Genomic DNA, 19,930 nt, shown 5'->3' with positions numbered 1-19,930 from the left:
CAATTGTGTGCATTTTCAATAGGGAAGGTAATTTTCCCCTAACTCCTATGCTGCAAACTGCATAAGTGCTGCCGTGTCCACTTTTACACCCTCTAGACTTACTAAACTGGCTCTGTACTTGGACCACTTTTTTTCCGTCGACACCAAGGGCCCTATCTTGCCGCCTTACCCCTTGTACCTAAACCTTTTAGACATTTTACTATTTTGAAAAACATTTCAAAATAGTGACAATCTACCTCGACTACGATTTTTATGATAATGCAACAATAATATTTGAAAAATAATGTTTTCATTGTGATAAAAGATAAATAGCAACGTAAATTGATTCAAATAAACATGCTCGGACAACGCCCGCTCACCCATCTGACTACTTGGATGCGGCAGCAGATGGCTGGGCCACGGGAAAAGGTTGAGAACCACTGGTCTATTGCAGGTTATTCATCCATTTGAAGAGTGCACGACTGCAGCATCCATAAGGATGGCCTTCTGTCTAGGATGATTTTAAGTGTGTCCCCCACTCCTCCCCATAATAACACCCTCCCTGTCAATGTGTTACTTACAGTGCATGGAGCAGTGGCTGTGGAGCAAACACACCTGTCCCGTCTGTCATGTGATCGTGGCCTCCCCCAAGCCCCTCTACTGGAACTCGGTGGAGGGGCTCCAAATCAAACTGCCGTGATGACGCGGCTGTCCCTCCCCTAACCCGTCCTTCAGCATGAAGCCCCCCCTGTTCCTTTGGCTAAAGGTATATAACATCATGGATAATGTGCTACTCTTGTTGCTGAGATTCACACAGGAGGACGGCACTCTGGAAGAAGAGACTTTTGATTCATCTGCAAGGGATTGCTTGGTTTATATGTAATTTATACTGTATACTCTGATGATCTAGGGATGCACTAGGGATGAAATTCCGGCGCCGATACCGGTGGTTAAAGGGATAGTTCACCCAAAACATTACTTTTAGTCACCCCATGGAGACTTTATGTATATATTTTTTTGTTTTTGTCGCATTCCTAAGCCAATAATTCGATGACCAGCGGAACGGTGGGCAGCGGTTCCAGTAGGGGACACAAAGGAGATTCTTTGAGTCTCCTACCGGTCATCATATTATTGGCTTAGGAATGCTACAATCAGCCACTTCGGCAAGGCAAATATCAGCCAATACCAATATGCTTCCCCAGTGATGACACAACTGAATACTTATATTAGTAAGTATTCAGTTGTGTCAACTTAGCTGTTTATGCATTGTCTAACAGAATATCAATTCAGAGTGAGATGTGTATCTTTTAGCAGAGTGTATATAGACCTGATTTGTAACTCTGAAAGGGAACACATTTGGTTACATTTGTACACTCTCAGAGTTAAATTTACACTGAGGATTTTACTGTGTAGACCTAGTTTTCCATGTTCCTCATTACCCTGCCTTACCCCTGTAATTTGTGTGCAATAATTAGTGCATGTGACCTCAAACCTATCTATCTATCTATCGCCATCCCTTTAACATCTGTCAACCAACATGTGTGTGTCTACCAAAGGGATACAGTAGGCCTACGGAGCATTGCAATCAGGCAGAAACCTTCTATCTCCATATTTTAATTGTTTATGTTGTTTCCCCCCCCAGAAATGTATGCCCTATACTTCATCATACAGGTGTCCTGAAAATTAAGTTAACACAGCAGATCTACAAGCTCATTCATAGATTGATTGATTGATTGATTGATTGATTGATTGATTGATTGATTGAATAGTGCACAGTGGTACGATTATACGATGATGCTAAAAAGGACAACACAAAAAGTCCTAAGGGCTTAAGTCTGTGGTTTTATACTGAACCAATGGTATTTACAAGAGCTTGTGACTAAATAATAACTCTGATCCATTGGAACACAGGTTTCTTTTTTCCATTTCCTGAAAAGTAATGCTTTCTGGACATACAGTACACGGTTTCCACCTGACAGCGACGACATACATCTTGTGCTAAAACTGTCACGCATAATCTGGTTGTCATGTACAGTAGATAATCTGTTCGGACTTTGTGTAAATATTTTTTTTTGATTGAACACTATTTCATTGCATGTCTGTGTGACAAAGAAATGACTTTTCATGTGTACGGTAACCCAGAGACAACAGGGTGTGAATAGTGCATTTGAACTATTATGAACTGTGTTTATGGGATAATGTTTTTATTCATTTCTGCTGTCATGCTGTCTGGGTTTATTATGACCAACCAACCAACCTGTAAATGAATGTTTCTGAAGTCTGCCCTTTGGATGTAATACAAATATTCTAGAGTCCAGTTGGATATAGCCACGTTCATTATTTTCTTTTACTACTTCTGTAAGAGGAACCTACATTGTAACTAATAAAAATGCACATGAAAGCATATATTTCATCGTCTTGTGCATGCATTTGTATACAACTACAGGTTCGGGCCGCTGCGCGGCCCTCCCGACTAGCCGCTGCGCGGGGATCCCGTCTAGTAGCCTGGGCCGCACATCGGAGACAGAGACAGCAGAGCGTGTTGACGTTCATTGCAACACGGGTGTTTGTGTCGCCACGCAAATCGAAAGCGAAACCAAACTGCAACATGCAAACCGAAAGCGAAGCGAGACCTAACTTGTTGGAGACCCTGACAGAAAAACAGCTTGTAGACGCAGAGAGCCACGCATGCCGACCGCTCATCCCCCACTATGCCTATAGGCATAGTTTACTGAGGTTACGTTTAGGCATAGTTTACTGAGGTTACGTTTAGGAATAAGGTTAGGTTTAGGCATAGTTTACTGAGGTTAAGTTTAGGAATAAGGTTAGGTTTAGGGCATAGTTTTACTGAGGTTACGTTTAGGAATAAGGTTAAGTTTAGGCATAGTTTTACTGAGTTAACGTTTAGGAATAAGGTTAGGTTTAGGCATAGTTTTACTGAGGTTACGGTTAGGAATACCTGGTGGCGACCGTTCCGAGGTCGCCGGATTAGACCCGGGGTGAGCGTGTTTTGGGGCGAGAGTTCTTGTATTCCTGTAGCTTTGCAAAGAATTCTTAACAGTATAATTAAACGAGAATAATAACAGTTTCTGCATTTTCAAAAGAATCTCCCTCACATCGTGAACAAGTTCTGACGACTACTGTGTGCACAGTGCAACACAGTGTAGCCTTTTTCTTTTAATTACCACCCTATAGCAGAGCCGGTTTTATATATCATCTCTGTCGGGTGAAAACCTCATAATATGTCATATGTTTCAGGATAAAAATTCAAAAATAGCAAAAGTAGCAGATCTACAAGCTCAAAACGTGTCGCTTCAGGCCGCGTTTTGAGCTTGTGGATCTGCTACTTTTAATGTATTTGTGTGACGCTGTAGTATGATCAAGTAGGGCGTTAAATTACAAAAAAAAACACAAAAAGTTAGAATATGGAGAAAAGAGGTTTCTACCTGACAACGATATATAGGGAGATTAGGGACATTACAACAGCCCAGACCCACATTGCTGTGCAGTCCTGAGGTACAACAAAACATGATTTTATATTTTTTCATCCCGGTATGTCCCTGTCATTAAATTGATGGTCTAAATAAAATAAAAGATATTTACTGCAATAGTGATTAAATAAACTTACTTTCACCATTGGAGGGGTGAAAGTTTTAAGTTTCCAATACATTTTATTTCATTTTATTGCTTGGGTTTTGTTCAAACTTGCAACAATATTTGTATTGCTGTGAGGTGTAATTAATATGAAAGTATATGTTTTAAGTTGTGATAGGTAAATCAGCATCCATTCATCCCATATGACAGAGTGATTTACAACTAGTGTCAGATCAGAGTAAACATGAACCCTCAACTAACAACAAGGTAAATAGCCACATAAGTCGAGTGCAAAGAGGGAAAACAATCTGCTTGAAAGAAAACTAGGATACTCAGGTAAACATCAAACCTAGCATCTGTCTAAACAACAAGCATGTTATCTAAATAACATTCTTGTGGTCGAGTAATTAACACATCCAAATAACACAAACATGTGAACAAAGCATCTGACATAGATCTGCCTAGCATAACTAGTATCCAGTGGTGTAAAGTAACTAAGTGCAATTACTCAAGTACTGTTCTCAAGTACAATTTTGAGGTATTTTTACTTTACAGTACTTTTACTTCTACTCCACTGCATCTCAGAGGAAAATATTGTACTTTTACTCCACTACTATTATTTGAAAACTTTAGTTACTAGCTACTTTGTAGATTTTGATTATGATCTATTTTCAAAAGTTGTGTAAACATTTGAAAACGTGTGAAATGGGACATTCTGCATAATGAATACTGTGAAAAGGCTTGAACGGCCAAGGCTCCAAAGACAGTCAGAGATGCATTTTGGTTTTTTTCACTTCGCCCAACTCCTCCATCAAACTCCAGTGCAAAAATATATACATTTAGCAACAATAATACTGGCCTAAAAGTCTAAAATAGAGCAATGAGAACAATAAATAAGCACTTAAGGGAAACGCTATAAACAAGACCCAACTGGATAAAAGCTCTCTTGAGGCTAACCTTGATCACACAAGGCCCTGTAGTTCTCCCTCAGGGATCATACCTGTGTTTCTGCTCATATCTAACTAACTACTTGTCTATCACTGCAGCCTCCATTAAATAGGGAGTGGATCCTACCACAGGACACAGAACCAATTAGCAACCATTCCAAATACTTCCATAAATACTCCCCAGAGCTTCCCCCGTGCCACAGTATAAAAGTAACCTAAACATTCCCAATGATGCGTTACAATTAAACACATATAACTTGGGGTAAAGACTCAATGATAGTTTAAATAAACACAATACTCCTACAGCATATGAAACACCCCTCCTCCACCGCACTTGGCACCTTCCCAATCAAGGGGATTGCCACCAGCAGTGTAGGAGAGACAACCAGCAAACAATCAGTGAACATTTCATCATCAATACACAAGTTTAAAACCATTAGTCCTTGCATAACTTTCAATGCAGTCAGATGTGTGTATGTGTAGCCTATATAGGGCACGGGTTGCCCCGTGACAAGTACTTTCTACTTTTGGTACTTTAAGTACATTTTGATACCAATACTTTTGTACTTTAGTAAATTTAGAATTCCGGACTTTTACTTGCAACAGAGAATTTCTACATTGCGGTATTGATACTTTTACTTAAATAAAACATTTGAGTACTTTTCCCACCACTGCTAGTATCTATCAAATGTAATTATTCAGCTGTATATAACAGTTTTTTCAAGACCAAAATGTGTTCTGTTGAGCCATGCCGATGCCAAGAGGATATGCCCAAGGGATAAATCACTACATGTAAATAAGTGTTTTTTTCCCCCCAGTGAAAATATTTGAAACAGCTGCATTAAATTATTTTTTTGTGCTTAATCTCAGCTACCACTAACTTTCCCTCACTTCTCCAGTGCCATTAGATCTATTTATAGATGATGATGACACACCAAGCCTGCCATAATAACAGGGATTTATGACATACACACACATTATAGCCTACAATCACCCATGGCAAGCTGCCCATATGTCATTATCAGACCAAGAGAGTGTGGTCTCACAATGAACACAATGAGGTCACTCCACTGACAATGGAGGGGTGTGTGTGTGTGTGTGTGTGTGTGTGTGTGTGTGTGTGTGTGTGTGTGTGTGTGTGTGCGTGTGTACGTGCGTGCGTGCGTGCGTGCGTGCGTGTGTGTGTGTGTGCGCGCGCGCGCTGCTAGGTGCTTATCAGTGGTGGAAAGTCACTTTTACTTAAGTAGGCTTACTTTAAGTACAATTTTGAGGTACTTGCATGCAATGACCATTTTTCAACACTTTTTTATATCATCTCAGAGGCAAATATTGTATTTTTTGTTTTAGCCTACTCCACTACAATTTGAAAACTTTTGTTACAAGTTACTTTGTAGATTCAGAGGTGATGCCTTGTGGGCTTGCAGATCAGCTAGATTTGGACAACTTTTGACAAAAATAAGAAAGAAACATGTTTTTTTTATTTTTTAATGGGACATTCTGCATAATGATGAGTAGACTGTGACTAGGCTACTTTTACTTTTCGAATTTGAAATTGTGAAGCCAGTACTTTTGTACTTTTACTCAAGTAATGTTTTTAAACAGAGTAACATAGTTAGAAACAGAGTATTTCTACTTTTACTTTTACTTTTTTTTTTAAAACTACTACTTCTTCCACCACTTTGGGAATGATTGTGTTTTTCTTATGTCTGTCATGTCAGGGTCAGGGGTAGTCATATATTATGAAAACTAACTCTATGAGTACGTGCTCAAACTCGCGTCTTCTTGTGTCCTCCGAGCTATGGGGTCGTATTAGACTTGAGACTCAAGTCTAGTGTGATCCCATAGCTCGGAGCGATGAATGCGCCGTGATTGGCTATAGTTGTTGTTGTCATGGGAACCGCCGAGTTTACCCAAAGTACCATGATAAAATCCTTGCACATGTTCAGTTCAACTCAAGTAGGCCTACACTACACATTTAACAGAGGAACCTTCACTTGTAGTCGAGTGATATTTGACCAGGAAAAAATATATATACATAGCCGATCTACAAGCCCACAATGCGTCGCATTGTGAGCTTGTAGATATGCTTTTATGCATTTCATACATTTGAAATGGAACATTCTGCATAACGAGTACTTTTACATTTGGTACTTTAAATACATCTTGATACCAATACTTTTGTAGGCCTACTTACTCAAGTAACATTTTTATTCCGGACTTTTACTTGCAACAGAGTATTTCGACATTGAAGTATTGATACTTTTACCTAAGTAAAGAATTACGTTTTCCACCACTGGTTCGTTTATCCAGCTGTTTTGTAGGAGGAGAGCAGACGGAAAGTCGCAGTGCACCATGGGAAGTGTAGTAGTGTTGTTATTTCTGGAGGAAAGTAGCGGTTCAGTTCTCTCTCCATCAGGGCGGGGCCATAGGGGGCGGGGCGGGCACAACTTTGCACACGTGGAATACTCCACTGGGCCAAGACTGACGGCGAATTGGACCAATCAGAGCACACAAGGACGAGGCGCTCTCACAGTATTCCTCCAATCAGATCCATTTAGGGGACGTGACTTAGGGGAGGGGAAAAAGGGGAGAAAAAAGGAAAGAAAAAGGCAGACGGTTTACAGTCAGTCTGGAAAAATGATTGTGAAACAGAGGGTTTTTTATTGTCTGAAGGGAATAAGTCTGGAAAAACGTGCGGTTTTTGAACGGGTTGCTTTTCGCGACATGTTTCAGTCTTTAGTTCAGAGATAAAGCAGTGTCATCAACACAACTGTGGGAAAATAATGTTCTGATTTAAAATGTAAATTATTAGTTTGTTGTTGATCCAATTCCACTTTGAGGAACTTTTTTTTCATCATCAGCAAGAAACCAGCTTGTTGGGTAAGACAACTTTTATTTTATTTTATTGTAGCTATACTATGCTGTGTGATGATGATAAGTTTTGGTCGTTTAGGTATCCTAATATAGGTTAACTATAAGTACTTAACTCATATGACACATTGTGATTAAACCTTGTTTAATCGAACTATAATTAAATTAAACCACAGTTTAATAATATAATAGCAGAACTAAAGTGTCTGTTAAATAAATGAGTTCAATTAGTCTAAATGTGTATTTAACCCATATGATTTCAGCACCCAGTTTGCTATTAAACCTGTAAACCTAGTTCAATTAAACTATTCTTTAATATCAGAGTTACATTAACAGAACTTAGCAGAACTAAATGTTACATATGAGCTAAATGAATGTAGGACCCAGATCCACTATGCAGGTTATATCTATTATTCCTGATGTGTGATTATGAAACCAACACCCAGTTTGCTATTAAAACCTGTAAACCTAGTTTTAATCAAAACTATTCTTTAATTAAACCACAGTGTCAATATCAGCTGAATAAAGGTTTATTAACCACTCTACACCACTTTTGGTGTAGAGTGAAAAAAAGACCAATAAGTAGCCTACTATTACAATTCAGCTGTTGTATAAAGCATTGGTTGTCAACATGGGGTCCGGGGTCCCCCAGGCGTCCTTGGGGGGGTTCCAGTGGGTTACCGGCAGCAAAATAAGTACATAGTACATCATTTTAATCCTTTTAACCATATTTTATACTTTGGCTCTTCAAAAATAGCAGATATTCAAGCTCACAAGTGGCACACTGTGAGCTTAAATTGTAGATCTGCTATTTTTGAAAAAAATGGAACATTTGTGCAAATCTATGAATATATATTTCTTTTAAAGCGATAACTTTTTATAACTCAAAGCCATGAGACACAGGGAAAGCATCTGTCATTTTAGATTTTAACCACTTTAACCATTATCTTATACTTTGGCTATTCAACATCTTTCTTTCTTTTTTTTTTTAAATCTCGAAGATTTGTGAAAATCTTTGAATATATATTTATTTTAAAGTGAACATTTGTAACTGAAATCTTCTACAATGTCCTCTATCCTTTTTTCAAACAAAAAAACATGTTGCTAATATCAGAGGGTCTAAAACCTTTTTCATGTCAAGAAATGACCCCCAAAATGAAAAGTATTTGGCTGCGGACCCCCATCTCAGAATATGTTGATATCCCCCGCCCCCCCCCCCGTGCGTGTGTTGAAGTCCTTGTCATGTTTGTCTCAGTCCCTCCTTACTGGTACACACACAACACCACTGATCACTTTCTTAACACTCAGAGGAAGGCCTGACGCCGAAACGCTATTCATTAAAAAGTGCCGGAAGGTTTGTTTTTTTAACTGGCAGTCTTGACTTAGGGGGCGTCGCCCCCTCACGCCCCCCCCCCCCCCGTGTGATGCCGGGGCTGATTATACGACCCTACAACGGTGGTTCTCAAACCTTTTCATGTCAAGGACCCCCAAATTGACACTTAATAGCCCGCGGACCCCCATTTCAAAAGATATGCCAGGGACCCCCATAAGAGAAGATTTTTTTACGGCTCTAGCAGTGATTCTCAACCATTTTAATTTCAAGGACCCCCAGTTTGACATGCATTAGGGCTACAGACCCCCCATTTAATGGCATTTCTATCACTTGGACCGCAATTTATATTGTAAAATCAATGTCATTTTAACTCTGAGAGTGTAGAAATGGTTCCATTTGTACACTCTCAGAGTTACAGACCCATAAGGGTCCATTTGGTGCGTAATCTATCATTTAGCTGGGGCCCCCCTGGAACTCCCTCAAGGACCCCTGGGGGTCCCCGGACCCCACTTTGAGAACCAATGCCCTACAATATGCCCTGAGCAATGCATGCATTATCTACCAAGGGCCTTTAACAGAGGCAGGTAAAGTCATGCTTAAGGGGTCATTTAGCTGCACGGGGACCCACGGTTCCAGGGGGTCCCCAGCTAAATGATTGATAGTTAGGAACCAAATGGATGGCTCCATTTGGACATAATTCAATTCAAAGGAGCTTTATTGGCGTGATGTTTACATTGCCAAAGCAACTGTCAAAAACACAATAAAACAATTTAAGAAACAAACTGGGGAAAGTCAAAGTACATACAGTTAGTGGTGGAGGTATAGCATTGTGTAAACAGAGCTATGTGTCACATTGCAACTTGAAAAAAACTGTCTGTTAGAAAATAGACATAGAGGTTGGTGAGGGTAGCTCTGTATAAAGCTTTCTGATATTAAGGCTTTTTGAAACAAATAGCAGCAGTCTTTCAGGGTTCTGCAGTCTCTTTTTGGGACAAATAGCAGCAGTTTTCCAAAACTATTTAAATAGTGTATACCAAAAAAGAGTTTTTCAAATGTGTTTAAAGGTAGTAGCTCTGTTCATACCGGTATGTACAGTATGTCTGAGGTCCACTTGGTACAGATAGTGTTCATATGGACAGTAGGTCTATGTCTGGGGTCCACTTGGTACATATAGTGTTCATATTGTCATATACAGTACTGTAGGTCTATCTCTGAGGTCCACCATAGTGCAGTAAAACCCATAGTGGTCGTAAGGGGGTTCCATTTAACCTTCTCAGTTCACACATCTTGCTGCTGTGTTCGCACATTGTTGTTACACTCTCAGAGTTAAATTAACACTGAGGATGAATCACATTTTATTGTCACAACACAACACAAATACAAGCAGGTCAAAGTGAGGTGAAATTCTTTTTTTTATGGCAGGCCTTCACTATTGTTAAAAGTGAAAGCCTGCATGTCAATAAGAATGTCACCTCACTTGTTTACCAGGTTTGGTGTTACTCTTTATCAGTAAGATAAAGCAGAGTAAGCTCCAGCTGTAGTTTTGTGTTTTCCTCCCATCATGCGTGATGGATACGCGTCTCTGCAAACCGGGCTCATTTGCCTGATGTTGTTGATGGCTTGTTGTGAGCCAAGCACACGCACACTTGAGGCAAATGAGGAAGCGATCGCCATGGCGACTAATCTGGAGAGGTCGAACAGGATCTTACACAGACACGCAGTAAAAGTCCTCAGTGTTAGTTTAACTGTGAGAGAGCCCCGAATGTCATCAAATGGACCTCCATTTAGGCTCCATTTGGTTACTTTCGGGCTCTCTCACAGTTACAAAAACCCTGAGGATTTTTATTGTGTGCGTGAGACCATTGACCAGTCTCACAAAGCATATTTTGAACCCAACAAAAAAGCCCTCATTTGGGTCCATTTGGGCTCAAATCGGATTAAATGAGCCCTCAGGATTTTACTGTGTGAGTGAGAAACCACTGACCATCTCTCACAGGGCATATTTTAACCCAACAAAAAGCCTCTCTTTTTTCTTTTTTGAGCGTCCATCTTCAAACGGCTGTGGTTTTGTCAGAATCTATCATTCTCTCATTTAAATCACAAAGGGAAGCCGAGCGCTAGGGAGGCAGGCGTGTATCATAGGCAGTGGTGGAGTACATTTACTTGAGTATACTGTACTTCAGTACCTTTTTTGAGTATCTGTAGGCTTACTTTACTTTACTTAACTCAAATCTTTGCTTCTGGGAGTTCCTGGAATAAAAATATTTTGAAATGGGGGGTCCGCAGCCAAATACATATCATTTTGGGGGTCCTTGACATGAAAAAGTTTGAGAACCACTGTCATAAGTACTGGGGTATGTTTTTCCACCACTGATCCTATAGTTCCTTCTCTCATTCTCATCTCATGTTCATAACGGCTTCCCACTCTGCGTTTAGAATTTACAACGCCTCGTCGTTTATCTCCAATAAAAAGAGAACAAAGGCAAACATCCCAGCAGGCTTTATGAACCCTCCCACTGTAATCTGTTTTATTTTACAGTGTACCCATAAAATGGTTAATGTGAAGGTATACACACACACACACACGCACACGCACACGCACACGCACACGCACACGCGCACGCACGCACGCACGCACATATACAGGTCTGCTATTTTCAAAGAAATCTTGAAAAAAGGTGAACATTTTAACAACACAAATCTAATGTGGGGATCCCTGGCACAACATTATGTTCAGATGGGGGGGGGGGGGGGGGGTACGTGGACAAACACTATTCATTTCCATCATCCTTGACATGAAAACGTGAAGGACTGGGCCTGGTGTGAGATATGATTTACACATTTCAACATGAAGTTGGAGATCAAATTGAACGCTTCTGTATCTTTAGTCATACTTCTCTATTTTCTTTTATCTTCTATCTAAGTAGTGTCAAAATATGAGATGGTTTCACAAGCCTGTACAGATACTATGGACCTGTGGAATGTCATGCTGAGGCCCTTCAGTTTGTAATGTTGTGATAGACCGACTTATCTGCTGATTGATTAGTGTTTCACTACTTTAGAACAACACGCACGCACGCACGCACGCACACACACACACACACACACACACACACACTACAACACGGTTGCCATTAACCACTTAAACCCTATATACTTTGACCGAGGTCTCTGGGGTCTGTACTTGGCCCCCTCCTTTTTTCCCTCAGACTCTACAGTCTTGGTGTAGAGTCTGCACCAAGTCTTGGTGTAGAGTCTACACCCAGTCTTGGTGTAGAGTCTACACGCAGTCTTGGTGTAGAGTCTTGGTGTAATGTTTGCCTATTTTCACCTGTTAGCCTATGACATGCCCAAGCCAGAATAGGGACTCTCATATAGTTAGAAAATTATCTTTTTTTGTATCATTTCAGCTGTTTACAGTGGTTCTCAAACTTTTTAATGTCAAGGACCCCCCAATTTGGGTGTATTTGGGACCTCCATAAGAGTTTCTTTTTTTTTATATTTTTAGGGCTTTTCTGCCTTTATGTATAGGTATAGTGGAGATGGACAGGAACCAGGGAGAAATGCAATGTCAGGCTACAGCCTATTAGATTTGTATTTTATTTTAACGTCGCATTGCGACTATAAAAGATAGCTTGGCCATTTTCCAATAGGCAAACTGTAAAAGTAAGTGGTTAAATTGCTCCTCATTTTGGCGGGGAGCCCCCTGAAGCCTCTTCACGGATCCCTGGGCGTCCTCGGACCCCAATTTGAGAACCACTGCAGGAGAGGACTTTATACGCTCTGACCGGGGCTGAGCTTCCCAGGGCAAACAGCACTGACTGCAGTGCAGTGCACACACACCTTTAATTACACAGGAAACGATGATGGCTAATCATTACTGAAGATGACCTTCACCAGGGAGAAAAGAGGAAACAGAGAGAAGAAGAGGAAGCAACTGCAAAGAAACTAAATATGAGATATAGGGTTGGGTCCTCCTGGTGTCCCTCAGGGCTATATCCTTGGCCCCCTAATTTTGTCCCTCAATACCAAAATATCTTCACCGAAGATAGCCGATCTACAAGCTCACAACACGGTGCGTTGTGAGGTTCTATCTTTGGCCCCCTCATGCTCAGTTTCATTTGTCCAGGATAGAGTTGAGTGTCCTCCAGTCTGTCCCCCGGTCTAGACCTGGCCTCTCTGTCAGACTGAAGGTCAGACGCTGAGCTGTCATCAGCAGCAGCAGCGCACACACACACACACACACACACACACACACACACACACACACACACACACACACACACACACACACACACACACACACACACACACACACACACACACACACACACACACACACACACACACACACACACACACACACACTTCCTCTGATTGCAACGTTTAACACAAGTGCAGACCCCCTCCCCCCGCCTCCCCCTTCCCTTTTCCTGTTTCTTTGAACCTTTTCAACACTTTCTATTTCCACTGGAAGAACAGCAGTTATTAGAGACATCCGAGATGTTTTATGTGCTGCTGTGCAGTCTGCTGACGCAGACATGTCAGCCAGAAGACAGACAGCCTGTGTGTAAAGTAACTAAGTACATGTACTCAAGTACTGTACTTAAGTACAATTTTAGGTACTTTTACTTTACTGGAGTATATTTCCAATTTCCGATACTTTTACTTCTACTCCACTACATCTCGGAGGCAAATATTGTACTTTTACTCCACAACAATTATTTGAAAACTTTAGTTACTAGTCACTTTGCAGATATAAATGATTACATTATAAAACATACATTAACCACTTTAGAACGGTTTTATATATAGGCTGTTTGAAAATAGCAGATCTACAAGCTCACAACGCGTTGCATGTCGCATCGCGATGCGTTGTGAGCTTGTAGATCTGCTATTTTCAAACATTTTAGTACTTTTACTTTTGGTACTGTAAGTATATTTTGATGCCAATACTTTTGTACTTTTACTCAAGTAACAATTTGAATTCCAGACTTTCACTTGTAACACAGTATTTCTACATTGCAGTATTCATACTTTTACTTAAGTAAAACATGCAAGTACTTTTTCCACCACTGGCTGACATGTTTGCTGAGTGCTGACACAGACATGTCAGCCAGAAGACAGACAGCCTGTTTGTTTTTTCTCTCCTGTTCAGTCTGTATATTGTCGTTGTCAGGGGTAGAAACCGCTTATCCTATTTTAAAGGTAGGGTAAGTGATATTTTTTGGGTTAAAACAAAACGTTTTGTATTAAAAGGTTAAATCACTATATTCTATAGTATCATTGTAATAGTAATCATTGCTATAGAAGAGTATTTGTTCATTAACAGGAGCCTCCATGTCTCTCCAGCTCTTTGATAAACAGGTAGGTGACAACAATTCAGCCAATCAGGAGAGAGTACCCATTTATCAGCTTATTTCTTTTATAGTGTTCCAGTTCCAATTTGTTCAGCTCATTTATTTGTGTCAACACTTCCAATTTCACTTGTTTAATCTGTATCCTGACTGAGTTCTCTATTCTGATTGGATCAAATTGGTATCCTGACCTGATAATGCGTTTTCTGTTTACTAAAGAGCTGGAGAGACATGGAGACTCCTGTTACTGAACAAACACTCCATATATATATATATATATATATAGTAATGAGTACTATCATAATATAGAGTCATTTAACACTTATTTTGACCAAAGAAAATCACTTACCCTGCCTTTAACTTTTTATATAAAAAAAAGAGATTATCGTCACAATACGATATTATCGTCACGATATTAGATTATTTTCCATAACCTAATCAGTTCTGTTCCTTCTAGATCAAAGGGTACACAGTGAGGAGAGGTGAGGTGATCATGGGAAGCTTCAAGGGCCACGCGCTCCCCGGCTGTTTCTTCATCATCGCGGGGCTGTGGTGGACGGGGAAGTACTCCCTGTGGTACGCCACCCGCCGGAACAAGAACCTGGGCTCCACGCGGCTGGCCAGCCGGGCCTCGCAGCGACGCCTGGAGCTCATCGAGAACTCCGTCATCCTCTTCTTCTCCTTGGTTGGTAAGTTATAGTGCATGGTGGTGGAGCAAATTATTATTGGGAAACGCCATTTGGCCTCTGGAGGCAAGTTAGCAGTGGTGGAAGAAGTACTAAAAGTTTTTACTTAAGTAAAAGTATCAATACCGCAATTTAGAAATACTCTGTTACAAGTGAAAGTAAGGTATTCGGAATTTACTTGATATTATCATATGCTTTTACTCCACTACAATTATTTGAAAACTTGAGTTTACTACTACTGTAGATGTGGATTATTATTAAAAACATACACTAATAGTCAGGGGATATTAAAAAATCTTGGAATAAATTCCTTACCAAAAAATGTCTTCACCAATGTGTTTGTAAAGGTGTCTAGTAACACATCTCACAAAGACTGAAATGCAGTTTCCCTAGGAGATTTTTTGACAGCTCCTTAAAGTTGGGGTACCCACCATAACCTTGGTTTAAAAAAAAAATCAAAATTTTATTCTGTTTTAAGTAGCATGTGAGGGGTCAAACTAGGGTGTTTTTATGATTTTGAATCCATTGCAAGCATTTGTTTTGCACCAAAACCACTCCTTGGGCTAAAAACGGCCCAATCTCAATGGGCTTTTTACACAAAAGGTATACCTGGAAAAGGATGGATATGGCTGTTTTTTTTAAACTTTTGGTACTTTAAGTCCATTTTTGTGCCAATACTTTTGTACTTTTACTCAAGTCAATTTTGAATTTCCGGACTTTTACTTGTAACGGAGTATTTCTACATTCCAGTATTGATACTTTTACTTAAAGTACAACATTTGAGTACTTTTTCCCCAGCACTGGTGATATGGCAATAAAGTCGATTGTGGTTCCTAATGTAGTTTAACTCATGTGGGCGCTGTTGTCTTTGCAGGGATCCTGCTGGAGCAGTTTGCGGCGGGCGGTCCCAGGCTACAGCTGTACGACACAGAGAGGCACTGGGCCTTCCTGATGAACTGGCAGCATGCCACCATGTACCTGTTCTTCGGGCTGTCTGGAGCTGTGGCCCTGGTGGTCCACACCACCGAGGCCGCCCCCATGGCCCTGGACAGACTCATGCTGGCCATCGCCTTCTTTAACCAAGGTATAATGGACCGTATATCCGCCCGTGTTGGAAAAAGCACTCCCATTATTTTACTTAAGTAAAAAAGTATCAATACTGCAATGTAGAAATACTCTTGTGTAAAGGACTGGCCCAATAAGCGGCTGGAAACAGCACAGAGTCAGGAGGTAGATTGCAACCAAAGGTGCTTATATTCATCCAAAGTGCACAGACAGGTTAAGGCATCAGCGGCAAAAGGTGGCATGGTGGTCGGCAGCTCCACCATGTCCTAAAACTGAGTGTGTTTGTTTCTGGCAGCCTTTTATACTCAGATGAGCCAATCAAGTGTGTGTCAATCAAGTGTGGGTTCAACCATGTTGCAGGTTACTTCAAACATGCAACAAATATAAACCACACATTCACCATCTGAATCAATACCCCTGGTAAATACATATAACTTAAGCACCCTATTGCAAAACAAACCTTATCACATTATTAGCAGCTTCCAATATACAACACAAAACCCCCCTCTCTCTTCTACTGTGGTCCAGTCCAAACCCATATATGGTGCTCGGGCACCCTGGGGACTCTTTTGCCCGAACACCCTGGAACAGACAGACATAAGCAGTATTAAAATCACAATCCAACATCCCATATATATTGCCAAATTATATTGCACTAAAACATATTGCACATTCCTCTTATGGTATTGCACTGACTATATTGCAAAGTGCAAAATGCTGTGCAAATATAAATAAATCAATAAATACTGTTACAATATATATATGCAAAATACGTGGTGTGCAAAATAGTGCCAATTATAAGTAACGGAGGACCTCTTCCTTACATCTTGTTACAAGTAAAAGTCCGAAATTAAAAATGTACTTGAAGTACAAAAGTATTGGTATCGAAATGTACTTAAAGTACCAAAAGTAGAAAGTACTCATTATGTAGAAATGAGTTGTCCCATTTCACAAGTTTACAAATGTATAAAAATCTTTAGAAAATAGCAGATCTACAGATCTGCTATTTTAATAGCCCAAAGAAATCTAAAAATGACACTGATTCTTTCCCGGTCTAAATGGGTTAACAAAACGGCTTGTCGTCGCACGTTTCGTTTGTGACTAAACCCGCCGTATATTGTTTTCCTTGTCTTATTGTTGTCGTCGTAGGATTTCTCTTCCTGTACCACCTTCACGGCAGGGCCATGCTGGACGTGCACGTGCACCAGCTGCTGCTCTACGCCATCTTCGGCGGGGCTCTGGTGGCGTTCCTGGAGGTGTTCCACCGAGGGAACGTGCTGCTGGAGCTGCTGCGCTGCACGCTCACCCTGCTGCAGGGAAGCTGGTTCTGGCAGGTAAACACCTCTACTCAGACAAAAACACACTTACCCTGCTGCAGGGAAGCTGGTTCAGGCAGGTAACAACACCTCTACTCAGACAAAAACAAACAATAAAGCAACGCAAATCCTCCACTCACTGAAATAGCAGGTGCTGGGCAGAGGTCAGAATCCAAAAACAATAAAGTCTGCACACTGGATCATGCTCCAACGTTTAAAATATATTGGTTCCTTTGCACACCATTGGACGTGACGTTCGAGGCTCGAAACGTCACGTTTCGAGCCTCGAACTAGTTACTTTGTAGATTTTGATTATTTTTGCAAAACATACATTAACCACTTCAGCCCTATACACATTTCGGCCCTTTGAAAATAGGCGATCTACAAGCTCACAATGCGTCGCAATGCGTTGCTTGCTGTGCTAACGTTTCTGTTTTGTCCTCCTCTCTGTGGTCCAGATTGGCTTCGTGCTGTACCCGCCCAGCGGTCCGGAGTGGGACCAGAAAGACCACGGCAACATGATGTTCATCACCATGTGTTACTGCTGGCACCTGGCCTTCGCTATGCTGGTGGTGGGCGTGCTCTACAGCACTGTCTGCTGGTGAGAGCACCACACTGCGCCGCACTTCATACACACTCCCAGAGATTTTCAGCCCTTTTTTTCATTTCAAAGGACCCCTAGTTTGATATGCATTAGACTACGGACCCCCATTTGACAACCAGTGTATTCCTTGTACAACATATGCACACATTTTCATGTGAAGGACCCCCAAAAAGTCTATGTATTTGGCCGCAGACCAGATTTTGTACTTCGTCATACAACAGTTCTGCATAAAAATAGCGAAAATAGCCGATGTAAAAGCTCACAACCATGTCACGATGCGACACATTGTGAGCTTGTACATCGGCTATTTTAGCTATTCTTAAATGATTTTGGAGGGGAAAAAAGCTAACTCTCTATTCCCTCCCTCAAAATCAATTTGCTATTCTTTTATAATCGATTAACCGTTGCACCCTTTTACTTTGTCTCTGTCTAGCGCGGTGCGCTCCAGGCTGAAGAAGACTCCGCCCATGGAGATGGGACTTCTCAAGCCGCGGGAGAGGGACGCCGAATCGGAGGACGAACTGTTATGAAGGCCTTGATCCGCTTTGGCTCGCCTATAGCAGCAGCACCGACATTCACCACGTTGTTGTCCACGGTGTTGTCGTTTCACCGTGAAATCAGGGACGCAAAAAAACGCCACGATCGCCTGCATCGGAGAAAGAGAGAGAGGGACGTGGAAACGGAGGGACGAATACCTCTACCTCCTAGGCCAGGAGTCTTCAACGTTTTTACAGGCCAAGGACCCCGCCCTAGCTGAGAGAGAGATGAAGCAGGGACCCCCCTCCTCTATATTGTATAATATTGTGTTTCAGATTATTTGTACTTTTTTTTTACTTGGTTTGCTCTTTTTTCCCCTCTATACACCTATACCTCTTTGCCAAAAAAATAGCCGATCTACAAGAGCTTGTAGATCTGCTATTTTTGGCTAAAGTCCTCCTCAGAAGAGGGATGCTAGGGTTCAAGTGGTTAATGTAAAAAAAAGAAAATCTTATCACACAAAGACTTGGCGGCCCCCCTGTAGTAACTCTGAGGACCCCCTAGGGGTTCCGCCAGACCCCCTGTTGAAGACCCCTGCCCTAGCACTTTTACGACTTCGATTAACCACTTGAACCCTATAACCCTATTTTCAGGATTCAAATTCAAAAGTAGCAAAAGTAGCAGATCCACAAGCTCGAAACACGTCGCTTGCGGATCTGCTACTTTTGATGCTATTTATGTGACGCTGTATGTACTATGTAGTATGATCAAGTAGGGCATTCATTTACGAAAAACAAAACAAAAATTGAAATATGGATATAAGAGGTTTCTGCCCAACGGCAACGATATACAGTAGGGTTTAAGTGATTAATTAAATTAATGTAAACCCTCCATTAGCCAATAGCCATACACGTAACTGTTCATTGCTATTTATTATGCTGTATAGCGTAACATTGTGCGTATTTGTTCACGTATCGCAGCTGTCGGGTGGAAACCTTGTATGTCCAAAACTACTACTTTTCAGGAAATTAAAAAAGAAAAAAGAACCTGGGATTCAATAATTATTTAGTCACAAGCTCTTTTCATTGGTTCAATATTTATAAAACCAACAGACATTTAATCCCTTTGACTTTGACTTTCAGTATTTTTTGAAAATAGCAAAAATAGCAGACATAAGCTCACAACATGTCGCTTTGTGAGCTTGTAGATCGGCTACTTTTTGTGTGACTCTATTGCACGGCCAAGTAGGATTTTAACTTATGGGTCGGGGGGATATGGAGATAAGAGGCTTCTGCCCGACAGCATCAATGTCCTTCTGTCATCTGATGCTCTCCCGTTTGCACACACGAGAACATTAGATTAGGTTGTTGTTGTTGTTGTTGTTTTTGTTGCTTGCTTATTTTTTACCCCCTCATGGCCATGGGGTTGATGTGGACATTTCATTTGACCTGCCAAATTTGCAAGTTTACAGGGCGAAGTAGCGCCATCCTGTGGTGAAGACATTGCATTGTCGTCGCCACACTTTGAAATGCAGTACTTGAAAAATGGAGGTGTTATGAGGAAAAAATAACGCTTCTTTCCATATTGTTTTACCCACCTCTTATGTGTTCTGTAACGTTCAGATGTTGAAAGCTCTAACAATACTCTAAAAACATTTGTTTGTATGATTATTGAAAAGTTATTCATCAAAGAAACATTTCC

General features: G+C 40.9%; 1 protein-coding gene across 2 annotated transcripts; it reads left to right on the top strand.

Moving 5' to 3' along the window:
- Positions 1-7,159: 7,159 nt before the first annotated feature.
- On the top strand, positions 7,160-19,672 carry tmem45a (transmembrane protein 45a). 2 transcript variants are annotated; one of them, XM_084067543.1, is made up of 6 exons: positions 7,160-7,400; positions 14,546-14,770; positions 15,642-15,851; positions 16,982-17,166; positions 17,607-17,749; positions 18,186-19,672. In XM_084067543.1, the coding sequence occupies exons 2-6, from the start codon at positions 14,575-14,577 to the stop codon at positions 18,280-18,282; spliced, it is 831 nt and encodes a 276-aa protein (XP_083923669.1). In that variant the 5' UTR covers positions 7,160-7,400; positions 14,546-14,574; the 3' UTR covers positions 18,283-19,672. The 2 variants fall into 2 exon arrangements, with proteins under 2 accessions (XP_083923669.1, XP_083923668.1); XM_084067542.1 differs by having other exon boundaries at positions 14,539-14,770.
- The last annotated feature ends 258 nt before the right edge of the window (positions 19,673-19,930 follow it).

This window comes from Gymnoscopelus microlampas (genome assembly GCF_963454915.1).
Source record: "Gymnoscopelus microlampas genome assembly, chromosome: 9".
NCBI classification, from domain to species: Eukaryota; Metazoa; Chordata; class Actinopteri; order Myctophiformes; family Myctophidae; genus Gymnoscopelus; species Gymnoscopelus microlampas.
This window is presented reverse-complemented; position numbering and strand designations above follow the sequence as displayed.

Coding starts and splice junctions, on each gene's coding strand:
- tmem45a (XM_084067543.1), top strand. CDS start 14,575: ATGGGAAGCTTCAAGGGCCACGCGCTCCCCGGCTGTTTCTTCATCATC. Junction 14,771..15,641: donor CCTCTTCTTCTCCTTGGTTG/GTAAGTTATAGT, acceptor TTGTCTTTGCAG/GGATCCTGCTGGAGCAGTTT. Junction 17,167..17,606: donor AGGGAAGCTGGTTCTGGCAG/GTAAACACCTCT, acceptor TCTGTGGTCCAG/ATTGGCTTCGTGCTGTACCC.